Consider the following 19,465-nt stretch of genomic DNA (forward strand, 5'->3'; position numbering starts at 1 on the left):
AAATTGAACCAACTCACCGAGCTCCAGGAAACCCACTGCCCGAGACCTGATTTCCTCAGTCAGCAGCCTTGCCCTCTTCAGATACTGCAAGACGTAGATTATGGGAGCAAACAATACCATGTTCTGCTCCCCACAGCCCCTTGGCATCTGTACCAGATTGTCTAGGTTCTGGAGGGCTGTGCCCATAATGTCTCCTGAGATCCAAAAGAAGAGAGAAAGTGACAGTAGAGAGAAGAAAGAAGCCTTCTGAGTTATCGTCATTCATTTAATTTTTTTTAATTTTTTTTTTTTTACAGTTTATTAATTTTTGACAGAGAGAGAGAGAGAGAGAGAGAGAGACAGAGCATGAGTGGGGGAGGGGCAGAGAGAGAGGGAGACACAGAATCCGAAGCAGGCTCCAGGCTCCGAGCTGTCAGCACAGAGCCCGACGCGGGGCTCGAACTCCAGACCGCAAGATCATGACCTGAGCCAAAGTCGGACACTCAACCGACTGAGCCACCCAGGCGCCCCATATTGTCAGTCATTTAACAAACACGTATCAGCTATCATTTAGTTGAGTACCTACACTGTGGCCTGGGAGACAGTAAGTCAAGTACAGTCTTCATCTCAAAAGATCATAATCCGAGGGGCAAACAATTACAAAACATTACAAATAGTATTCATTATAAACAATTATAATATAGTGCGATCATTTTGGGTGCACACAAGGTGCTGGAGCACACAGAGAAGAAGTACATGGGTTACCTAAGGGCGTGGAGGGTTGTAAGAAGACACGTCACGGGCTGGTGAGTAACATAACAAAACCTACAATACTTAGACTCAATCTCTAAGTTCCTCCCCTGCGTATAAATGCATTGTCCTCCAACTCACCATGTTCCTGCCAAAGCGAACACAATCCTGATCCCCTTTTCCAAGTTATACCTACTGACCTAGCCATATATTTTATACACCCGTAAGCCTGATCTAAGTGACCCATTAACATCTGCACTTTTAGCCATTAAGTTCAATTCAAATCTATAAATACATACTGAATGTCAACTATGTGGCAATAACTGTGCTAGAATCAAATAAAAAAAGAGGTGGGGCGCCTGGGTGGCTCAGTCCATTAGACGTCCGACTCTTGATTTCAGCTCAGGTCATGATCTCACAGTTCATTAGATGGAGCCCCACCCACATCGTGTTCCATGCTGACAGCCAAAGCCTACTTGGGATTCTTTCTCTCCCTCTCTCTCTGCCCTTGCATGCTCTCTCTCTCTCTCTCTTTCAAAAAAAAAAAGGGGTGCCTGGGTGGCGCAGTCGGTTAAGTGTCTGACTTCAGCCAGGTCACGATCTCGCAGTCCGTGAGTTCGAGCCCCGCGTCAGGCTCTGGGCTGATGGCTCAGAGCCTGGAGCCTGTTTCCGATTCTGTGTCTCCCTCTCTCTCTGCCCCTCCCCCGTTCATGCTCTGTCTCTCTCTGTCCCAAAAATAAATAAACGTTGAAAAAAAAAAAAAAAAGGGGGGGTGACCCTTGTCCTCAAGGAGCCCACAATGCAGCGTGAAAGACAGACATAGACAGTGAGCTACATCCTACAATAAAAATGAGTGCTACACTAGAGGTCTGACTCAACTACAGTCAAAATAGAGAAATTTTATCCTGGAAAGGATCTTAGTAGGGGATCAGAGTAAAGAAATGATCTAACATACACAGGGCTCCTAGTATATGCTAGATATTGTGGTGGAAACTTTATATTTAATTTTTACACCAATCCAGAGAGGTGGGTTATCATCACAGTCTTGCAGAAGGGCGGGGGAGGATCAGAATTGTTTACTTATTCAAGGTCATGTGGCAACCTGGTTTGATATGATTTTCAACCTCATGCTTTTCTACTCAATCCCTCTCCTTGCCCAGAGAAGTGTCCTGTCTTTGTAAATATGGTGTTATTTCCCCTACGCTATACTCAACTAGATAAATTCCTCATTTTTTTAAAGGTTGCTACAAACATTATGTCTCTCCTCCACTCAGTTTATAGACCACCTGAACCTAAACGCATATGAAGCTTCCCTGACCTTTAACTTCTTCCTATCCAGGCTCCTTTCTGTTTTTAACTACCATAGACATCTAATCCCACATGTACTGTTATCTAGAGGCTGTGTTTGCCCACTACATAGAATAAGCTCTTCTTCTGTCCCTTCTAATTTGACACATCTTCCCTCGGATAGGTCCACATGCCCCAACCCACTCCACACTTTCAGCAACTTTCAGCCCCTTTTTTTTTTTTTTTTTTTTTTGTCCTTTTGAGCAAGAATCTCTGGCTATTTACCCAGAGCCGCAACATAAGCCTTGGCTGAATCAGGAACCACATCCACAGGGAGCTCCAAGGAAATGGATTCTGAAACCACTTGTCCTGTGAGAGGCAGAGAAAAGGGGAAAGCATAGAAGGTCAAAACAGTGGGAGTTCAAGCCCAAACCATAGAAAACCTTTCTATAATCCAGGGTTGTCCGTACCCAGTCCTTGCTGTGGGATGGAGGCAAATTTCTTTTAACCTATTCATAGTGCTCTTTGCTGAAAGTAAACTTAAAAAAAAAAAAAACACACACACACAATTGTGTTGTACATTTTTTCTTCATCCTGTCTCTCAGCTAATTGGTCCTATTAGGGACAGCACCCTTAGACTCTCCTACCCTTTCCTGTCCTTTATATTCCTCCTTTGGCCCAAGAAAGTCTCCCGTTGGCTACGGGAATTCTCAGTACCAACCCCTCTCTGCACTCACCCACCTTTTGGGCAAAGCAATGAGCTGTGTGTCTTCTCCACGAGGACTCCTTCAGGCTGACATGAAGAGAGACATAGAGTGCAAAACAATGAAGGTGCATGTCAGGGCAGGTGGCCCTGAAGGAACAGGAAGTGGATGGGAAATGGGGAGAAAAGGCCCTCCCTGTGCCCCTAGGGTTTCTCCCAACAAGAGAAAACAGAGCTTCTCCTTGAAGTTCAGAAGAACTCCATTTCTTTTCTTTTCTTTCCTTTTTTTAAATTTTTTTAATGCTTATTTATTTATTTTGAGAGAGAGAGAGAGAGAGAGAGAGAAAGAGAGCATGAGCCAGGGAGGGGCAGAGAAAGAGGGAGAGAGAGAATCCCAAGTAGGCTCCACACTGTCAGCTCAGAGCCCGATGTGGAGCTCGAACTCACCAACCGTGAAATCATGACCTGAGCCAACGTCAAGAGTGGGACGCTTCACCGACTGAGCCACCCGGGGCACCCTGAGAACTCCATTTCAACACAGGGATGGATCTACCAGTAAAATTCTTTCTGTGCAAGGGCAAGAACTAAGGGCAAGTTTAGGACACTTCTAAGAGGCATGATTGGCAATGGGGTTCCTGAGGGGATAAAAGAAAAGCAGCAAATGCCGATAGTAGAGATTTTTAATAAGAGAAACTAACATTCGTTGAGGGTCTATAGCCGGCGCTGTATTAGGCACTGTCATAGAGCATTGGTATGGGGTAGGCAAATAATTAAGGGCAGAAAGGGGTCACAGAAGAAGGCAAATGAGCTACCTGACTGCACTTGGAGTCAGACAGCCGTGGGAGACCAACCGTACGGCTACACACACACAGAGCACCCCCGGGGTGCCTGCTGTCTCTACCTCGTGAAGCTAAGCCTGCAGAAAACTCACCTTGACCAGAACTGGTTTGATGAGTGTGTCACTTTGGCCCTTTTCTGGAACAAACCCCTTCTGCCTCCCACAGAGTTCATCGCTGTCCAGAATCTGGGTAGTAACAGTAAAGTTTACATGACCTGACAAGAAAGAAGGAGAAAGGAAGGCATTAGCCCTGTTGCCGGAGGTCCAAGGAGGTCTCTTCCCCTCCAGACCAGTGCTCCTTAAACTTAATGGCATTCAAAGACCAGTGTGGTAGGCCGCCTCTAAGGGTCCCCAATTATCTCTGCATCCCGGTATTCATACTGCTGTGTCAGTTCCTCTCAAAGCGTGGGCTGGATTAAGTGACTGGCTTCCAAAGAGGAGGATAGGACAGAAGCAATGAGATGCCACTTCTGAGATTAGTTTACAAAAGACTATAGCTCCTATCTCAGGGGCACTCTTTCTCTTGGGCCCCTTACTCTGCAGGTGGCCAGCTGTCCTGTCATGAGGCCGCCCGGTGGACAGATTCACGTGACAAGAAACTGAGGGAGGCCACCAGCCCACAGCTGAGGCCAAGAACCGCAGCCCGTGTGGGACAGAGGCTTTGGAAGGAGCTTGGAAGCGGATCCTCCTCTAGTCAAGTCTCCAAATGAAAACATAGCCCTGGGTGACGATTTGATTGGTATTTGATGAGAGACCTTGAGACAGAGGCACCCTGCTAAACAGTACCTAGATTACTGGCCCCCGGAAACGGGGTGATGAGAAATGCTTATTCTTTTAAGCCTCTAAGTTTTCAGGGTGGTTGTATCAGACAGGTATTAGATAACTAATGTATTAGGTAACTAATACATCGGAAGACCATACTTTAAGTCGCCAGGATCTTATCTTAAGAGCAAATGACATCTCTTAGGGCTATCGTGACGGTTAGATGAATTCGTACAGGCCAAGCAGCCAGAACAGAGGCTGGCCTTTAGTAAGTGCTTGATTAATAACAAGACTCTATAGCCCTTGTCCTGCCATAAATATCAAAAGCTCCCCTTTACGGGGCGCCTGGGTGGCACAGTCGGTTAAGCGTCCGACTTCAGCCAGGTCACGATCTCGCCGTCCGTGAGTTCGAGCCCCGCGTCAGGCTCTGGGCTGATGGCTCAGAGCCTGGAGCCTGTTTCCGATTCTGTGTCTCCCTCTCTCTCTGCCCCTCCCCCGTTCATGCTCTGTCTCTCTCTATCCCAAAAATAAATAAACGTTGAAAAAAAAAATTTAAAAAAAAAAAAAAATAAATAAAATAAAAATAAAAAAAAAAAAAAAAAAAAAAAGCTCCCCTTTTCGCACTCAAAATAGTCTCGTTTGGATAACTTTTTGGTCATCGATCAAAGAGCATTCGCTTATTTATTGATGGCATAGGTTTAGAGGGCAAACACAGAGGCAAATAAAATGAAAAAGCAAGAACAAAGCGAACGCAGGAGAGGCAAGGGTAACGTTCTCAATGACCGAGCTTTGCTCTATGCTTCTCTTGTTCCCTCCACCCCCTCCTCCCCTTACCCAACTTGATAGCTGTGATATTCCAGTGATAGCTTTTTGCTTCATCAGCACAGAGACAGCTGGAGTCCTGAGGACCTGTCCCCGATTCCACCTGGTACTCATCGGATTTAGCCAGGTGAGTGTGAACCTGAAGATGTTTAGGGAATATAAAGGGTCTGAGTACAGGCAGCCACGCACAGAGGCTTAGGAAAACGGGGAATCGCGTCCCATCTCTTTCCCGGGGTCAGAGATTCCCGTATCTCGGCTCTTACCCTGATGCAGTCCTTTAGATAATTGAAGATGGTGGCAGTAAGGCGGAAAGATTCCCCTCGAACTACTGAGTAAGGGAGAGTCAGATCAACAAAGAATGGTTTGAAAGCAGTCAGTCCAACAGTGGGTGACAGACCAAAGCCGCTAGTCTGGGAGGTGCAGAAAGTCATGGCCTTCCACTCGGTGATGGTATCAGGAACCGTGACGTGGACAGCCTCCTTCCCTGAGTTACTGTGAGAACACAGAACCCAGGTGAGGCGCGCACACACAGCAGGACAAGGAGAACACTGTGGAGGAAGCTATCAGTTCACCTGCAGAAGTCATTTGTTGTTGTCACGGAGGTGGGGGGAAGGTAAAAAAGGCAACTGAATTGAGGGACATGCCAGCCTCAGAGTGTGACCCTTCGGGGGGAGTGAGGATGTACAAATATGGGAGAAGGGGGTGCCTGTGTAGAGGAGGGGGTAAGAGCAGGTGGGCACGTGTGGACACACGTATCTGAAAGAGCCAGTGCCCCTGAATCTGTGAGGTGCGATCTCGTCGGGGTTCTCACTTGCATTTCTCTGATTAGCGATATGGAGCATCTTTTCATGTACTTTTTGGACACAGGAGCCTTGAGATGAGCTTGTCACGAGCCCCGGCCCGGGCTCTGTGCTGAGCGTGGAGCCTGCGTAAGATTCCCTCTCGCCCTCTGCCCCTCCCCTGCTTGCACTCTCTCTCTAAAATAAAATTTAAAAAAATAATAAATTTTAAAAATAAATAAGTAACTCCATGTCTTAAAAAAAAAAAACAAAAAAAAAAAAACATTATCTCTGGGGTGCCTGGGTGGCTCAGTCGGTTGGCTCAGTCTGACTTTGGATCAGGTCACGATCTCATGGCTTGTGAGTTCGAGCTCCGCGTCAGGCTCTGTGCTGATGGCTCAGAGCCTGGAGCCTGCTTTGGATTCTCTGTCTCCTTCTCTCTCTGCCCCTCCCTGACTGGTGCTCCGTCTCTTTCTGTCTCTCAAAAATAAATACATATAAAAAAACAAAAAATTTAAAAAAAAAAAAGATCTGACTCCAAATTCGCTGCTGACTCCACAAGGTACAATCTTGCTATATCTTTGAGGCATCACTTACCCAACTGGAAACAGATCCCAGAGCCAAGTCTCTGGGAAATACTGGCGGATCTGAGGATCCTCTGACTGAAGTGATGAAGATGATGATTCAAAACTCACTAGACGATTACCATAATTTGCTGAGGAGAACAAGAATAAGGGAATTTGGGAAAACAGAAGACTTTTGGGAGAGAGAGAGAGAGAGAGACCTCTCACACGTGCAAGTAGGGGCGGGGAAGAGAGAGGGAGAGAGAGAATCTCAAGCAGGCTCCATGTTCAATGTGGAGCCCAAGGTGAGGCTCAGTCCCACGACCCTGAGATCATGACCTGAGCCGATATCAAGAGTCGAATGCTTAACCAATTGAGCCACCCGGGCTCTCCCAAAAGACTTCTGTTGTACGATAAGCTGAGGCAGAGGAACTACGACCAAGAAATTTAGAGGGAAATGGAGAACAAGTCAGAGACAAAGAGGAAGGAGTACTGAGGAACCGACTAGTCTCGAGGCCATCAGGGGGAAGTGACAGATGAGGAGGTTTGGCCAGGGGATGAATAGGTAAGGGCTTCAAGCTTCAAAAGTGCTCCCCAGAGAGAGATCTGGCTGCCTGCGTCCATGACCGGCAAGCCATTATCACTCAGACCGGAGGCAACAGGAACAGGAGGCGAAGAGTGCGCTTCTGGAGTGTTCCATGATTTAAGCTACACGGGTAGCTTACCTTCCGCCACTGCAATGCTGTGCTTTAGAGACTGGTGACTGCAATCTACTGGCTTCTTAATCTGGGCATTGGACAGTATTTTCAGGCCCATGTCCTGATAGGCACCAAAGAAACCGGAGGACGAAGAGTTAAAGTGGTCCCCTCCCTTACTATGTGGGCTACTGCCTAGGCAGTCTATCCTCAAAGGGTTGAACCAAGCCTTCTTTTCCTGTTAACTGTAATACAGGTGTTTATTCCCCAACACTCAGCCGCCAAGTTTTGTTCACTTCTTCCAGCCAGAAATTTAAAAAATTGCAATTTTTTAAATATATACTCTGCATAATGATCACCAGAATAAGCCTAGTTAACATCCATCACCATACCTAGGTACAAAAAAAAAAAATGTTTTTTTCTTGCGATGAGAACTTTCAAGATCTATTCTTTTAGCAACTTTCAAATATGTAATACAATATTATTAGCCATGCGGTCGCCATGCTATATGTTACATCCCCAGGACTTCTTTTAAACCAGATGTCTGTGCCTTTTGACAACCCTTTACTCACTTTGCACACCCCATGCCCACTGCCTCTGGCAGCCACCGAATTATTCTATGAGCTTGATGTTGCTGTCGTTTAGGTTCCACATAGAAGCGAGATCATATGGTATCTGTCTTTCTCTGGCTGACTTATGTCACTGAGCATAACGCCCTCAAGATCCACCCATGTGGGCGCAAATGACAAGATCTCATCCTTCTTTTTATCAGTGAATAGTAATCCACTTATTTCATTGTCAAATATATTTCATGCTTCTTCCAAACGTTAGTCACTGTGCCCTTATTATTTGATTTAGCCTGAACTTTCTGAGGGCAGGAACCATATCGGCTCAGTCAATTCAACAAAAACACATTGAGTATTATGAAGGATCAGTCATTAGAGAGAATACAAAGATGAACAAGACATGGTTCCTGACTTCAGAGACCTCTGGTCAGACTTAGGCCTCGGCATCCCCAGCTCCTACTCATAAAGTACTTAACTTCTACTCACGTAATGTTTATAATGATGGAAAGAGGCTGCACACAGCCTCTCACGGTGGCCCTCTTCCAATGCAGTTGGGCAGTTGGGTACCTTCTTCCAGGATAAGGACCAGGAGAGGCTACCTCACGTATTAGGAGTTTCTTCCAAGGTTTTATCCCCTCAGTGCCCACATGAGTCTCTCTGCTTTTTTTAGGTAAGGAATTTCCTCCGCCCACCACCACCATTGTTTCTACAAGAACAAAACGGGTAAGAACATCTACCTGGAAAAAATGGAAAAGGTCCACACGTTCAGAGAACCAAGGCCTCCACATAACCGAGAGGGTTTGTGGAGAGTTCCAGAAGCCAGACATTGGACACTCATCATATTCAGCCACCTGATAGGGGTAGTGACCGTACCAGAATGAGAACATCCTATAGATCTGAAACAGGAAGGGAAAAGGAAATAAACTATTGACACAGTGAAATCAGTAGAGAAACTTCTCTCGGACTGTGGTGCCACAGCTCACCGCCCTCGTATTATTTCTCTTCGTTACTCCCGAAATCTTCCTGTATTTATTGCATCACAAAATCTCCCCTACCTTTACATTTCTGACCCCTTTTTCACCATTTTTTAAAGGTTTTTTAAAGCTCATTTCTTTATTTTGAGAGAGAGAGAAATGTGCGTGAACGGGGGAGGGGCAGAGAGAGAGAGAGAGAGAGAAGATTCCAAGCAGGCTCTGTGCTGACAGCACAGAGCTCAGGGCGCTCGAACTCACGAACCACGAGATCGTGACCTGAGCCAAAATCAAGAGTCAGACACTGAACCGACTGAGCCACCCAGCCCCCCCCCCTTTCTCACCTTCTTCAATAATCTGTCACCCTTAACTCCGATTACATCTTTCCTACTTCTATGCCCACATGAGCCCTGCCTTTCTCATGCCATCAGTTTACCTCTATTTCCCCACCAGCTTTTCTACCATAAGGCTTTCCCTCAGCCTTTCTTTCTCACTCCCTGAAATCCATCTTTTGTTCGAGTGCAGTCACACTGTCTTCTCTTCCCGCCCCAGTAGCAGACTACTCACAGAATTGTTGCTCAGCTCTCTCTCTGGCCTCAGCAGTGAGACACTCTTATCCACCGCCCGGACGGCACACAGGGACCCAGGAGTTGCCTGCAGCTGTAGTTCCACATCTGCTCCTGGAAGCTGCTGGGAAGGTGAGAAGCCAAGGGAAACCTGGGGAAGGGAAAAATATAACTTGGGGATCAGGTCAGCCCGGAGACGGGGAGAAACAACATAATTTGCCTCATCTGCCAATATGCCCCAGTTCTGGCATCGGGGCCCATTCCTTCACTTTTAGACTGATTTTTTTCAGCACAGAATAACACAGAAAGTTTACGAGGCAGAAACTAAAAAGAAAGAAGACCTGGGTAGGATACACGGTTTCCCCGGCATGACTTTCTAAAAAGAAAGAGAGCAATTTCAACAAAACATCCTGAAGATATAAATACGATAATGACGTCCGCCTCCCCATTATCTTCCTATTTCTCTGTCCCTGCCTGATCTCCAGCCCCAGCATACACAAGATCTCTCTCTCTCTCTCTCTCTCTCTCTCTCTCTCTGCCCAGACCTTTTCTTCACCTCCCTCAACTGCCATTTTACCTGATTGTCAAAACACATCTCTACCGAGAACTGAATTTTGTCGGCTATAACCGCTCCGCTGGGGAAAATGGCATAGATCACCAGAGAAGGATGAGGGGCTAGTCTGGAAGTGAAGGTCAGTGAGATGGAGAAGGAGCCTTTCATTCCTGGAAAAGAAGAGGGGATACACAGGGATGAGAATGCGCGCTCGTCCGCCAATGACCTCCAACCACAAGTCTACGCCTCTCATGCCCTAGCTGCGGCCCCCCCATTCTCCTGCTCTGTGGTGATCAGTGGTATTCTCTCATTGCTTCTTCTCTGTGGCTTCTGGGATAACAAGAGCTTCCTGGAAGTTGAAGATATACTTTCATCTTTCAGTGGAAGCCTAAACACTCACCTTCCTTCTCAGAATTCAGGTGTTTCTGCCCCTCTATCTCCAAACGCCCTTTCCCCACTACCTAAAAAAGAGAAAAGAAAAAAAAAAATCATCAACCGCACAGAAGTTATGGGACCCTACTTGTGGAGCATCCCTGCCTCTCTGCATAAGGAAAGTCTCCTTTCTTAGTTCCAGAGCCTGGCTCAGTGCTTCATGCCGCATCCGTCAGTTTGTCAAATGTCGGATGGCACCGTGAGCCTTGATGACCCTTCCTCTTGGAGGCGCTCCCGAGAACCACGGCCAAGGATGGGAGGAGACAAAGGTCATCATTACTTCGGGGCCAAACGGAACAGAAGCCATTCTTCACAATAGAGAGCTGTCCACCGCTCTTGGTGACTTGAGGGTCTCCAGGTTCGATTCTCTTATACTCCTTGTAACATGAAGTCAACCCAAAATCCATCCATCTTCATAACTTTTTTTTTTTTAATCGCTTGATTCAAAATTCAATGGAAACGAGTGCACTTTAAACTGCCTTAAGCCCTTCTGACATTTGACTCTTTGGGGGAGAAATCCCCTCGTGGAACTCTCCCTGTTCACTCACTTGAAACCAAATTCAGTGAAACTGTTTCTGAGCAGGCTGTCAGCTCAGACGGCAGTCAAGGGCTCTAGGGCCGGCTCTTCAGACTCTCAGCTGGCCCTCAGCCCTTCCACACTGATCAGCCCATCCACCTGCCCCCCGGCTGTCCCCACACTCCTGTCCCGAAGACAGTGCCCGTGTTAGCACTCTGACTCCTTATGTTGTCTACCCCTCCTCATCCTGTTTGGTCAGGATGATTGTTTCTGCGCGAAGACACTGAAATGAATCCATGGGGAGAAAATCCCTCAGAAACTTGGAGAGGGTGATAAGAGAATAGAGACTCTGGGCCCCGACAAACCCGGGCTTTACACAAATCTAATTCCCCGCTATCACCAAGGTGACCAGTAAAGCCGCTTATCAAGCCACAAGTTGTGATTTTACTCACACCACAAAGCTGCTATCAATGTTAATTTTAACCTTTATCATCTATTTTTAAATTACTGACCAATGAATCACAGAATGAAATTTGTTCTGAGTCCCAGCCCCTCCACACCCTCTCCCCCATTCACGCACCCAGCTCCCATTCAGCCCTGACCAGCAATGTGTTCTCCTTAATTCTTCGTTTTATCTTCCCAGTTTCCCTGGGCTCCTTTCTAAAATCTCTTTTTTTTCACATCCACCCCCATCCTTTACACCGACACTGTGCAATACAGTAGCCACGAGCCACATGTGACTGCTGGAGCCCTTGAAAGGTGGCTACTACAAAATACACACTTTGAGTTTCAGAGACTTGGAACTCAGCTGAAACAAGAAGTGTAAAATATCTATTAATAATTTTGGTGTTGATTTCAGGTTGACACGATCATATGTTGGATACACTGGGTTAAACTTATACATATATACGTGTATATACGTGTGTAGATGTGTGTGTATATATACATATGTGTGTGTATATACACGTACATATATGTATGTATTATATATTATGTATATATACACATATAGATATGTATTATTATACATACATGTATGTATTATATATTATGCATATATGCATATATGTATTGTTATACATATATGTATGATTATATATTATGTATATATGTGTGTATATACATATATGTATTATTATACATATATGTGTGTATTATATATTATGTATATAAGTATATATACATATATATGTATTATTATACATATATGTATTATATATTATGTATATGTGTGTATATACATATATATGTATTCTTATACATATATACATATATACATATATACATTATATATATACATACATGCATATATTATATATTATGTATGTTATATATATACATATATATTATGTATATTACATACATGTATACATTATATATTATGTATATATGTGTGTATATATGTATATATACATATATTACATACACACATATACATAACATTTTATATATATATTCTCTACACCCAGTGTGGGGCTTGAACTCATGACCCTAAGAGCAAGAGCTGCCTCTTCCCCTGACTGAGCCAGCCAGGTGCCCCTAAAATGTATTTTTTAATTTTATTATTATTTTTTTTTAAGTTTATTTATTTTTGGGACAGAGAGAGACAGAGCATGAACGGGGGAGGGGCAGAGAGAGAGGGAGACACAGAATCGGAAACAGGCTCCAGGCTCTGAGCCATCAGCCCAGAGCCTGACGCGGGGCTCGAACTCACGGACCGCGAGATCGTGACCTGGCTGAAGTCGGACGCTTAACCGACTGCGCCACCCAGGCGCCCCTAAAATGTATTTTTTAAATTAGTGTGACCTATTCTTTTCATTTTTTTAAATACGGCTTCTAAACATTTTGAAATTACCCACGTGACTGGCACTGTGTCTCTAGACATAAATCACCCTCTCCATCTCACTCTCCTCATTTCCTTTCCTTCCCTCGTGCACTTTCCCCAGCCCTCATTGCCCTGTCTCACATAGTAGGAGAAGATGACTTCCTGGGCAGGGATCGCATCAGCGGGATCAATGTAATAATCCACCAGCACTTCCTGGGGCTGGCCACATGCCAAGACTCCGCTTGGCTGGTGGATGCCAAGGAAGCTACGAGTCGTGTTGTAGAAGGGCTCCAGGCGCAGATAGTCGTTCTGGTAGTAATGAGGCACCTGTTCTGGCTTATATACCAGATCTTCCATTTGGAATCTGCCCTAAGAAAAGAGAAAGAAAAAGGCTTTTAACACAAGCCCCCACCATAGTAACCCCATGGACTTCTTATGGTTTTCAAAACCATCTCTCTCAAATCTTCACTGCCTAAGAATGGCCTGTGGATGTTTTACTAGAGGTCCAGCTAAGGATGATTGAAGAATCTGTGAAAGTGGTTATGTGCAGCAGCACTTTGGTATGCAGACGAGTGAAATTATAGTTTTCAAGTGATGCTCAATTGTGGGTGATACACCTTCACGGACTGATGCAAGAGATGTAGATAAGCATGACTAAGATTACACAGAAATCAAAGGGATAAGAAAACCAGGTGTAAAGGATAGTAAGGTTAAAAATAATCAGTTCTAGGGGCGCCTGGGTGGCTCAGTCGGTTAAGCGGCCGACTTCGGCTCAGGTCATGATCTCACGGTCCGTGAGTTCGAGCCCCGCGTTGGGCTCTGTGCTGACAGCTCAGAGCCTGGAGCCTGTTTCAGATCCTGTGTCTCCCTCTCTCTGACCCTCCCCCGTTCATGCTGTCTCTCTCTGTCTCAAAAATAAATAAACGTTAAAAAAATTTTTTTTTAAATAAATAAACGTTAAAAAAATTTTTTTTAAATAATCATTTCTATTTTTTTTTCAACGTTTATTTATTTTTTGGGACAGAGAGAGACAGAGCATGAATGGGGGAGGGGCAGAGAGAGAGGGAGACACAGAAACAGAAACAGGCTCCAGGCTCTGAGCCATCAGCCCAGAGCCTGACGCGGGGCTGGAACTCACGGACCGTGAGATCGTGACCTGGCTGAAGTCGGACGCTTAACCGACTGCGCCACCCAGGCGCCCCAATAATCATTTCTATTAAGGAATGAAAGAGATGAACATATGAGAAGGGGGGGGAAGGAAAAAAGAGAGAGAGAGGGAAACAAACCATAAGAGTTTCTTTTTTTTTTAATTTTTTTAAATGTTTATTTATTTTTCAGAGAGAGAGAGAGGCAGAGTGCAAGTGGGGGTGGGGCAGACAGAGAGGGAGACACAGAATCCGAAGCAGGCTCCAGGCTCCGAGCTGTCAGCACAGAGACAGATGTGGGGCTCAAACCCACGAACTGTGAGATCAGGACCTGAGCCAAAGTCGGACGCTTAACCGACTGAGCCACCCAGGGGCCCCCGAACCATAAGAGCTTCTTAACAACAGGGAGCAAACTGAGGGTTGATGGAGGGAGGTGAGTAGAGGATGGGCTAAATGGGTGATGGGCATTGAGGAGGGCACTCACTGGGATGAGCACTGGGCGTTGTCTGTAAGTGATGAATCACTAAACTCTACTCCTGAAACCAATATTGTACTGTAGGTTAACTAACTAGAATTCACATAAAAATTTAAAAAAAAAAAAAAAAAGAGGGGGAAAAAATGAAGATTATTTCTAAGTAGAGTGACTGAGTGAGGCCTTATGTAAACAATTACTTAAATGAGCCACCACACAAATTGTATGTGTTTGCTTAAGCAGCATGGTGAACGATGGCACTCACGGGCCCAATCCATCCCTCCGGTATTAATGCCCTCTGCCACGTAGTCTTGTGTTGCCCTGTTAGTCTAACTGCAGACCCACCATGTGACTTGTCGGGAACGGGATGTGAGCATATGCAAGAGAGGGAGAGGCTTGGAAGAGCCCTTGCGTGTCGACCTTTGCTCTTGCTTCCAGTCGTGGCTGGAAGAATGTACCCGAACTAGTTTGCTGGGACGTGCGAGCCTGGCCTTCATCAGCCGGTTGAGCCACAGCATGTAAGAACCACCCCCCTCTTCAAGACCAGCAGAGCTGCCTGACTACCCCAGAGGGACAAGAAGTCCCCCAGAGGGACACACTTGTGGTTGTATAATACTAAAGTTTTGTGGTTGTTTGTTGAGCAGCATCGTGTCACAGCTGATAACTGGTATGAGTTGCCTTCCCTGGAAGTTATCCAAAACACAGAGTTTCCTTCTTTGCCATGTTTATGAGTAATGGCCCCAGAGCGGGTGGAGGGAGGGACATAGAGGGAAGAAAATGACTCTGAATTATCTTGTCCTCCCTACTCTACTTTTATTTTATTTTTTCATGTTTATTTATTCTTGAGAGAGAGATAGCAAGCAGGGGAGGGGCAGAGAGAGAGAGAGAGAGAGAAGGGGACAAAGGATCTGAAGCGGGCTCTACACTGACAGCAGAGAGCCTGACGCGGGGTTCGAACTCACAAACCTCGAGATCGTGACCTGAGCCGAATTTGGATGCTCAACCAACTGAGCCACCCAGGTGCCCTCTCCCTACTCTGATTTTAAAGTTTATTTATTTTTGAGACAGAGAGAGACAGAGCATGAATAGGGGAGGGCAGAGAGAGAGGGAGACACAGAATCCGAAACAGGCCCCAGGCTCCGAGCTGTCAGCACAGAGCCCGACGTGGGGCTCGAACTCACGGACTGTGAGATCGTGACCTGAGCCGAAGTCGGACGCTTAACCGACTGAGCCACCCAGGCACCCCCCCCCCCACTCTGATTTTAAATATGGGACCAAATAGAGATGAGGATAAGTCGTACGATGAATTAGTAGAAATAACATTGCTTACCTGAAGGAAAATTTATTCGGTTGATATTAAAGACCAACAAAAGTTTTTGTCAACTGGGAAGCAGGACTAGTGAATGATGCTGACAGAATGACAAATGAGGGAGGAGGGGAGAGAACAGGAAAAGTTTGAGGTTTTCCTTCAGGGAAGCCTTACCAGAAAGCGTGTCCTCTTCGGTGCTTACCTCCAGAGAAATATCTCTCCCATTCCAACTGACTGTATCCAGCTCGAAGGGAGCAAGGCCATCGTTGTCAGTAGTTAGGGTCTGGTTGGTGGTTCCATTTATGCCAGAAATCACCAGAAATACTGAATGATTCTTGAGGGGGGAGCCGTCATGGCCCCTAACTCTTATCTAAAGGGTGAAGGTTATGAGGGCATGAGTTAGGGTTAGGTTTGGAGTCGATTCAAGTATGAGGTGAAGTGAGGTGAGAAAAGAAACTCTAAGAATACATTTCACGAAAGAGTCCAGAAACAAGTAGATGCGATTCAAGCATTGGAACCTGACATCTGTGGGGAAGTGAGAAGCAAACAGAAGCAGCTCAGCCTGGAGCAGGAATAGATTTGTCACGTAGCTAATGAAGCTTCAGGACCCTTCATTTACACAGGTTGCCCCCCTCCAAGGCTCTCTGTACATTATTATTTTTTTAAATTTTTTTTTAACGTTTATTTATTTTTGAGACAGAGAGAGACAGAGCATGAACAGGGGAGGGGCAGAGAGAGAGGGAGACACAGAATCTGAAACGGGCTCCAGGCTCTGAGCTGTCAGCACAGAGCCCGACGCGGGGCTCGAACTCACGGACCGTGAGATCATGACCTGAGCCGAAGTCGGACGCTTAACCGACCAAGCCACCCAGGCGCCCCTCTCTGTATATTATTATTATTATTATTATTTTTTAGAGAGAGAATCCCCTTCCACTCCCAAATTTATAATCCATAGGCTCCCAGAGAATCTGGATCTACCCTTGGTCTAGAGACAAGATGGCTAAGGATTGATCTAAATAGATCTAGAAGTATGCTACATTATTGTGTTGAACGACTGTTTGGGACATTAACAAAGATAAACTGGAGAGACGGACAGATTGTTAAGTATCAGAAAGAAGACTCCAACAAAGGAAATTTTTAAATCTCTGAAGAAACTGCTTAAGGAGCGATAATTGGCTCCCTGTTAAGCCACGTTTAATCTTGCTTAGATGAGGAGCCAGACTAGATGATTTCTCCAGATACCGTGGAGGTCTAAAATTCAAAGATTGGGACATTAGCGAGTCCCGGGCATTGGGAAAGGTAACGAAGTCACATTAATATTCAAGGCAGGGGCGCCTGGGTGGCGCAGTCGGTTAGGAGTCCGACTTCAGCCAGGTCACGATCTCGCGGTCCGTGAGTTCGAGCCCCGCGTCAGGCTCTGGGCTGATGGCTCGGAGCCTGGAGCCTGTTTCCGATTCTGTGTCTCCCTCTCTCTCTGCCCCTCCCCTGTTCATGCTCTGTCTCTGTCTGTCCCATAAATAAATAAAAACGTTGAAAAAAAAATTAAAAAAAAAAATATTCAAGGCACACCTCATGGGAGACTAAAGGCAGCACAACCCAAGGAATTAAGACTATATACTCTGGATGCAGTCTGCCTGGGTTTGATCCTAGGTGCCACTTACTAGCTGTATAACTTTTGGAAAATCAGTTAACCTCTCTGTGCCTCAGTCTCCTCATCGGTAAAACGGGGCCAATAATAGTGTCTACCTCACTGGATCGTTGTAAGGATTAGACAGGCGAATACACGTAAAGGACTGAGAAAAAACGTTAAATGAGCTATTATTATATGTCTCCAAGAAGAAGGCAACAGTGGATGGTTAAGCACCTTTTGGGTGTAGAGACAGGTTTCAACATACCTTCCCAGTGAAGGGGAAATTGGGGTAATAAAAATTTTTGGTGTCTTCAAAGGTTATCGATCCCATTTCTGAAGAAATGTAGATATCCTGAGTGGTATTGGCCTCTGCTCCTGAAGAGGGAAACCAGACGTATGATGACCTAAACACCTGGTGTGTGTAACGTAAAATCCCTGAAAGGACAGTGCGACCTTGGACGTATGAAACTGAACACATTTCCGGCCAAAGATCCAAACGAACTCCTCCTCCCCAAACTTTTGGGGAAATAGGTAATGAATGACAGATTGGAATCCGGCATTTCCCTTTGACGGTGAACTAGGAACAGACTCGTTCGCAAAGAGTAATGAGGGTAGGTCTTGAGCCCTCTCGATGGGTCTGTTCCTAGGACAGCCTAGGATCGTGTCTCTTTTCTTAATGAAGGCAGGCATGTCCAACTTACCTGTTCCTTCCTCCATCACGGTAGCCACAATATTGATGCTGTGGCTGTACGTGTAACCGGTGAGGTTGAAGGTGGACATATCCACGGAAGCTGAGAAGCATCCTGACTTGTCAGTCTAGTGAGGCAATCAGGGAGAGAGAAAGGGAGGATGAATCACCTAACTTCTACTCCCACTTGATAATATACCGTAGACAGAAATTCTGATCTCCATACTTCAGTTTCGCCACGTTTAAGAAAGAAAAACTCTCCTCCGACATAGGTAATCATGAAGCAACGTTGAGGCTCCAGGATCGGAGAAGGAGGAGAAACAACCAACTGCAGGGCAGGAAAATTGTGCCTCGCGAGGATTTAGCGTAATTTCTCGACTCCAGGGCAGATTCTAAAAGACTTCACCCAGGGGCGCCTGGGTGGCGCAGTCGGTTAAGCGTCCGACTTCAGCCAGGTCACGATCTCGCGGTCCGTGAGTTCGAGCCCCGCGTCGGGCTCTGGGCTGATGGCTCAGAACCTGGAGCCTGTTTCCGATTCTGTATCTCCCTCTCTCTCTGCCCCTCCCCCGTTCATGCTCTGTCTCTCTCTGTCCCAAAAATAAATAAACATTGAAAAAAAAAAAAAAAAAAAAAAAAAGACTTCACCTGTTTAGTATAAAGAAGACTGCCTTGTGCTTTGGCACTGGGACGACGATTGTGTGAAAAGGTTCCTACTCTGGGGTTTTTACTACTTTTCTCTATTGGTATATTGGTGCTCAGTTACTTTCGGACACAGGAATAAGTTTCCCTTGCTACATCCCCTTTACTCACCTGTCCAGAAAGGTTCTTGCATCTGTCGGGTAGCTGTTCCCATTGTGCGTCTGGAAAATGGTGAGTATATGCCTTTTGACACACGGATACCTGTGCCGCCCCTCGCACGGGCTTTCCGTAGGTGTACCTAACCCAGAGAAGCACGACAAGTCAGAGTCGGGAGATTCCACTTGAGATCCAGCCCTCCTCTTCCGAGACACCACTTTCCCTTCTTTTCCGTGCTCCAGCCTCTGGAAGCACTGACTGTCCTACCCTTCACTAGTCTGGTCCACTTCCCTGCTTTACCCAAAGCCTTAGGGCGTCGGCCACCACACAACAAATACCAGCCGAAGGACCGAGATCGATGCTTTTCTTTCTCCTTACCCCGATTTCTCACGGGATTCACTGTTGTGTTCCGCACAAAGCGGACACTAACTAATAATGCTGAGGGGCACCTGGGTGGCATAGTCAGTGGTGCGTCTGGCTTCCGCTCAGGCCATGATCTCACCGTTCGTGAGTCTGAGTCCCACGGTGGGCTTACTGGCTGCTGACAGGGCTGAACCTGCTTTGGAGCGTCTGCCTCCCTCTCTCTCTCTCTGCCCCTCCCCCGCTCACGCACACTTTCTCCCTCAAAAATAAATAAATAAATAAGAAAAAAAAAAAAAAGAAAATGTAGGGGCACCTGGGTAGCTCAGCCGGTTGACTGTCCAACTCTTGATTTCAGCTCAGATCATGATCCCAGGGTCATGGGATCAAACCCCATGTCAGACACTGTGCTGAGCGTGGACTGTGGACCCTGGTTAAGAGTCTCTCCCTCTCTCTCT

The 19,465-nt window shown here is 46.0% G+C and overlaps 1 protein-coding gene and 1 long non-coding RNA gene across 2 annotated transcripts in view; one reads left to right on the forward strand and one right to left on the reverse strand.

The window, feature by feature from the left end:
- The window catches only part of LOC147579341 (uncharacterized), a 51,694-nt gene extending 46,421 nt beyond the window's left edge, over positions 1–5,273 (forward strand). The window contains exon 3 of the long non-coding RNA XR_015253820.1: positions 5,202–5,273. This is a non-coding gene — a long non-coding RNA (uncharacterized LOC147579341). The remainder of the gene's footprint in view (positions 1–5,201) is intronic.
- A2ML1 (alpha-2-macroglobulin like 1) overlaps positions 1–19,465 on the reverse strand; it is a 49,760-nt gene that overhangs the window by 13,703 nt on the left and 16,592 nt on the right. Inside the window, exons 8-24 of the mRNA XM_086714138.1 lie at positions 18,663–18,789; positions 17,866–17,980; positions 17,430–17,539; positions 15,737–15,904; positions 12,750–12,977; positions 10,235–10,295; positions 9,859–10,004; positions 9,283–9,432; positions 8,482–8,640; positions 7,209–7,302; positions 6,518–6,635; positions 5,405–5,633; positions 5,154–5,280; positions 3,651–3,772; positions 2,758–2,809; positions 2,302–2,385; positions 18–194 (exon numbers count right to left, since the gene is read on the reverse strand). Of these exons, the coding sequence (XP_086570264.1) occupies positions 18–194; positions 2,302–2,385; positions 2,758–2,809; positions 3,651–3,772; positions 5,154–5,280; positions 5,405–5,633; positions 6,518–6,635; positions 7,209–7,302; positions 8,482–8,640; positions 9,283–9,432; positions 9,859–10,004; positions 10,235–10,295; positions 12,750–12,977; positions 15,737–15,904; positions 17,430–17,539; positions 17,866–17,980; positions 18,663–18,789 (2,267 nt within the window). The remainder of the gene's footprint in view (positions 1–17; positions 195–2,301; positions 2,386–2,757; positions 2,810–3,650; positions 3,773–5,153; positions 5,281–5,404; positions 5,634–6,517; positions 6,636–7,208; positions 7,303–8,481; positions 8,641–9,282; positions 9,433–9,858; positions 10,005–10,234; positions 10,296–12,749; positions 12,978–15,736; positions 15,905–17,429; positions 17,540–17,865; positions 17,981–18,662; positions 18,790–19,465) is intronic.

The sequence above is a fragment of the Puma concolor genome, chromosome B4 (assembly GCF_028749965.1).
Source record: "Puma concolor isolate L17-30 chromosome B4, mPumCon1.1.hap2, whole genome shotgun sequence".
In the NCBI taxonomy this organism is placed as follows: Eukaryota; Metazoa; Chordata; class Mammalia; order Carnivora; family Felidae; genus Puma; species Puma concolor.